The sequence below is a fragment of the Notolepis coatsorum genome (assembly GCF_963971535.1).
Source record: "Notolepis coatsorum genome assembly, chromosome: 6".
Classification (NCBI taxonomy): Eukaryota; Metazoa; Chordata; class Actinopteri; order Aulopiformes; family Paralepididae; genus Notolepis; species Notolepis coatsorum.
This window is the reverse complement of record NC_140170.1, coordinates 168,001,446-168,005,930: the sequence shown is the minus strand read 5'-3', so window position 1 is coordinate 168,005,930 and position 4,485 is coordinate 168,001,446. Positions and strand designations below refer to the sequence as shown.

General features: G+C 51.7%; 1 protein-coding gene across 1 annotated transcript in view; it reads left to right on the top strand.

Annotated features, from left to right (window-relative positions):
• Positions 1-1,441: 1,441 nt before the first annotated feature.
• LOC311229739 (tensin-2-like) overlaps positions 1,442-4,485 on the top strand; it is a 130,657-nt gene continuing 127,613 nt past the window's right edge. The window contains 1 exon segment of the mRNA XM_084315816.1: positions 1,442-1,609. Coding sequence (XP_084171942.1) covers positions 1,487-1,609 — 123 coding nt within the window. The 5' untranslated portion in view covers positions 1,442-1,486.

Here is a 4,485-nt window from a genome sequence, read left to right as displayed (position 1 = left end):
AAACCTTCTTCCTAAATGGGTATTTTGTCTGGAGTTTTCAGCTCGGTCGTGTGCGTGCGTGTGCGTGTGCGTGTGTGTGTGTGTGTGTGGAGTTGGGGTGTGGGGGCAATCCCATCTAAGTTTTAAAAACAGGGCCATCATTGTTTCCATTCCAGAGGAAGTGAGGGAGAGATGGAGGAGAGGATGATGTTACTGTCCCATTTATGTTCTCTCAAACATGGCTTTCATCGCAGCTATACCACACACACACACACACACACACACACACACACACACACACACACACACCCCAAGAAGATGAAGAGGAGGGTAAAGATATAGATAGATGAAGGATGAGACATGGAGACGCGCGCCCCTCCGGTGTATGGCGCCCTCCGAGGCATGACAACTAGCACCACGTGAGCGTATACACAGGATATTCCTTTCCCCCCTGGTTCACTCTGAAGATCCTACGAGGAAACAGAATGTCGGGCGTCTTCATCGAAGCGGCGCTTCCCCTCGAGACACTCGCAGTACTGAGACGGAGATGTTGATGTGAGTGAGTGTTATGTTCTCTGCTCTAGTGCTGTGATACGCAGTCTGAGCACGGGTGGTGGTGGCCAGGTGGGGGGGGGGGGGGGTGTTAGTTGGAGAGAGCCACTATCTAATCACCCCCCACCCACACCCACCCACCCACTCGTGAGAGCAACACACACAGGGAGAGAGAGAGAGAGGGAGGGAGAGAGGCTGACTCGAAGCCAAGGAGCAGGGGAAGGGCCTGACGTCAGCAGGCCTCAAACAGCTGCCCCCTTCTCCCCTGTGGAGAGAGAGAGGAGCTTGATGGAATGAGAAACAGGGAAGAGTGGAGGATCTGTGAGTGGTGAGAGAGAGGGAGAGAGAGAGAGAGAGGGAGAGAAGAGAAGAGCGGACGAGAGAGGCTGAATGAGGGATTGGAAAGTGGCACCGAGGGAGGGAGGGGAAGGAGAGCGGCGTACCGTGCGCTCGCACACTTTCAGAGGGAGACGGAGCGAGGGAGAGGGAAGGGTGTAAGACTGTAAGTGGATAAGGGGGTCGAGGGAAGAGGGAGACACACTCGGGAGAGGAGAGAGGGCTTGTAAGAGGAGAGGGTGTCGGGGTCTCCGAGCCGGGCGTGCTGAGACACTTTGGACAGGCTGGCCAGGGAGAGAGAGAGAGAGAGAGAGAGAGAGAGAGAGAGAGAGAGGGGGGTGTGCGCGTGTGTGTGAGAGAACATGCCTGAAGGGTGTCCGGGTGTTACTCTGAACTTGCCCACGGGAACATAAGGAGGTCCGTGCTGCCATGTGGAGCTGAGGAGCAGGAAAACAGGAGCAGGCAGCGAGTGGCGAGGAGACGTCGCAAGAGAGAAGCGGGTCCTTGGGGGAAGAGGACGGACCGCCGGGCGGATCGGAGGAGAAGAAGAGGGACGACGGCCAGGTGGAGAAGAGGGAAGTGAAGACGGTGAAGACAGAGGAGACTGTATGTTGGAAGTATGGGGTGCGTTCAAAGCAGCGACCTCCGCAGGGTTAAGAAGCGAGCCCCGGCTCCGGACCCAGCGGGGAGCCCCAAGAAGACGGACCCCGAGGTGCCTCTTGAGATCCTGCAGCTCACCCAAGTAAGTTGTTGTTGTTGTCATTATGCGCTGGTGCGGAGGGTGAGTGAGTGTGTGTGTGTGTGTGTGTGTGTGTGTGTGTGTGTGTGTGTGTGTGTGTGTGTGTGTGTGTGTGTGTGTGTGTGTGTGTGTGTGTGTGTGTGTGTGTGTGTGTGTGTGTGTGTGTGTGTGTGTGTGTGTGTGTGTGTTGGAGGTTGTGGCAGGCAGCCGAGTCGAGTCCCAGTTATCCATTAAGGCGTTACCGGGGACGGTATGAATTGCTTGGCTGTGCCAAATGCGTTAACTTATCTCTATGGCTGTATAATGAACGATCGTATATAAATAAAAAAAAAAGACAGCGGAAATCTATTGGACGTGAGCCTCCTATGATGTCAGTCTTGATGCATCTTAAAGGAACACGCCAACTTTTATGTGAACTGCGCTGGCCATCTTCTCCAGAGTCGGACAAGAAGATAGATGCCAATTTCCTCTCTGTGCGTTCAGTATCAAGTTGCCCCGGCTGCAAGTTAGCCTAGCTTAGCACAAATTAATGGAAGCGGATACGGACACTAGCCTAGCTGTTGGCCAAAAGCACCTCTCCCGGAGTTTCGAGCTAGGCTAGTTGATCCGTGTCCGCTTCCATTCATTCGTGCTAAGCTAGGCTAGCTTGCAGCCGGATAGCTTTCTACTGAACTCACAGAGAGGGAATTGGCATCTATCTTCTTCTTCTTGTCCAACTGTGGAGAAGACGGTCAGCGCAGTTCACAAGTTGTCGTGTTCGGGAGACTGTCTGCGATGAAGGTGTGACCTAAACCACCCTGTGACGTGGCGAGGAAAGCCCACTTAAATATTATTATTATTCCGACATCAGCTACAGGCCGTTGCAGGTGTCAAGCGGAGGCAGTCCAGTCCCTCTTGGCTCTGTGTTTCTGTTGACGCAAGCTCCAGGAAGAAGAGAGGCGTCTCGCGTTCGGCTGCAGGTATTCAGGCACGCGTGGCATTCGTTTTAGCGCCATGCAGACGGACGCCCTTTGTTTACATTTTTTTGTTTTTGGTCTGATATGCGGGTTGGATTCCAGTGGGGGATAAGGGAGGGGTTGCTGTTGTCGACCAGCCCTCAGGTTCTGGCAGGAGAGGTCTGGTGAAACACTATAATGGGTTATTATCATGTTATATAGCGATATACTTATTACACTGTGAGTTTCTCCAGACCTCTCTAACCTGAGGTCTGGCCAACGATTGGGCGATCACTTCTCCATCCCAACTCTTCTCCAACCCACACATCAGACCAAAACAAAGAATGTAAACAAAGTGCAACACCAAGAGGAGCACTTTTGCCTAGAGGTCACTTGTTTGATGGCCTTACAGATTCTACCTTTGAAGAAAGCGTCACGGTGCTGCTCTGCAGATCACATTTGTTTCCCATTTGAAGGACTAATTTCTTTGTCTCCCAAATATACATCACAAGTCTTGGATCTATCATACAGTCGTCTACAAGCAACGACAACATCTGCCAAGAAAGACTTTTCTTTTCCAGAAAAACACGAGCGAGAGAGGCGAGAGAGAGAGAGAGAGAGAGAGAGAGAGAGAGAGAGAGAGAGAAGAGAGAGAGAGAGAGAGAGAGAGAGAGAGAGAGAGAGAGAGAGAGAGAGAGAGAGAGAGAGAGAGAGAGAGAGAGAGAGAGGCTAGGTGGTGTAGTGGGCAAGGCACTCGCCACCAGTGTGGAGACGCTAGGATTCGCGTGTTCGAGCCCAGCGCTCCACATTGTTTTCAGTTTAGCTGGTCGTCCGCAGTAATACACATTGGCCGTATTAGGGGTGGGAAACTGAAGGGTGGGGATCGGGCGTTGTGGACAAGCGACTCCTACAGGTCGGTTGGTGCGCCTGCGCAGTAGAATCAGGAAGTGTCGGGGGCAGCGTGAGCCTCCCACGCGTTACTCCTCGACACTGAGAGATCGAGCTGCGCAGGCGAAAAGATGCGACTGCTGTTACCTCAAGTACCGGAGGGGACTTGTGCCATATATGACTTAGTCCACATTGCAGCCGGCTTGTGGGAGGCAAGAAACAGCGTTCGTGACAGGGGAGGGTTGAAATTGGATGATACGAAATTGGGATGGGAGAAAATATAGAAAAATGGGAGAAAAAGTGGATCAAAAAAAAAGAGAGAGAGAGAGAGAGAGAGAGAGAGAGAGAGAGAGAGAGAGAGAGAGAGAGAGAGAGAGAGAGAGAGAGAGAGAGAGAGAGAGAGAGAGAGAGAGAGAGAAGGATGACAGACGAGCAGCCTGATGGGTGTTAATCGTGTCCCCGGGGGTCAGGGGGTCAAGAGGAAGCGGTGTGAGTTACTGTCCGGCCGCGTCCTGTCGTCTGCGTGTCTGTGTCCCCCGGCTGCATTTAGGGAAGAGTTCCGCACGGATTTAGGAGCGAGGATTTAAGGGGCTATGAGGCGCAGCGGCGAACGCTACAACCGTTCCAGTTGCTGTTTACAGGCAGCGTCTAAAAAGAAATGTGCTCAGTGTGACGCTTCTGCACTGAGGCTCCGGGCCAGAATGTGTCCTTGGTGGCGTATATATATAGTAGCTTGTGTAGTAGAGGAGCCAGTGGACGTGGCACAGTGTCAGCACAGACCTGGGATAAACTCATTCATTCAAACTAGGGATGCTCGATATTGGCTTTTTTACCGATACCGATATTCCGATATTGTCCAACTCTTAATTTCCGATACCGATATCAACCGATACCGATATATGCAGGGTTTCCCCCCCCCCCCCCCCCAAAAAAACTGAATAATTTCAGGTAACTAATAATTTCACTGGATATATATATAACAAATATTGTTATTGTTTTTTTCTTTTTTTTTAAACCGATACCGATATTTTCCGATATCACATTTTACTGCCGATA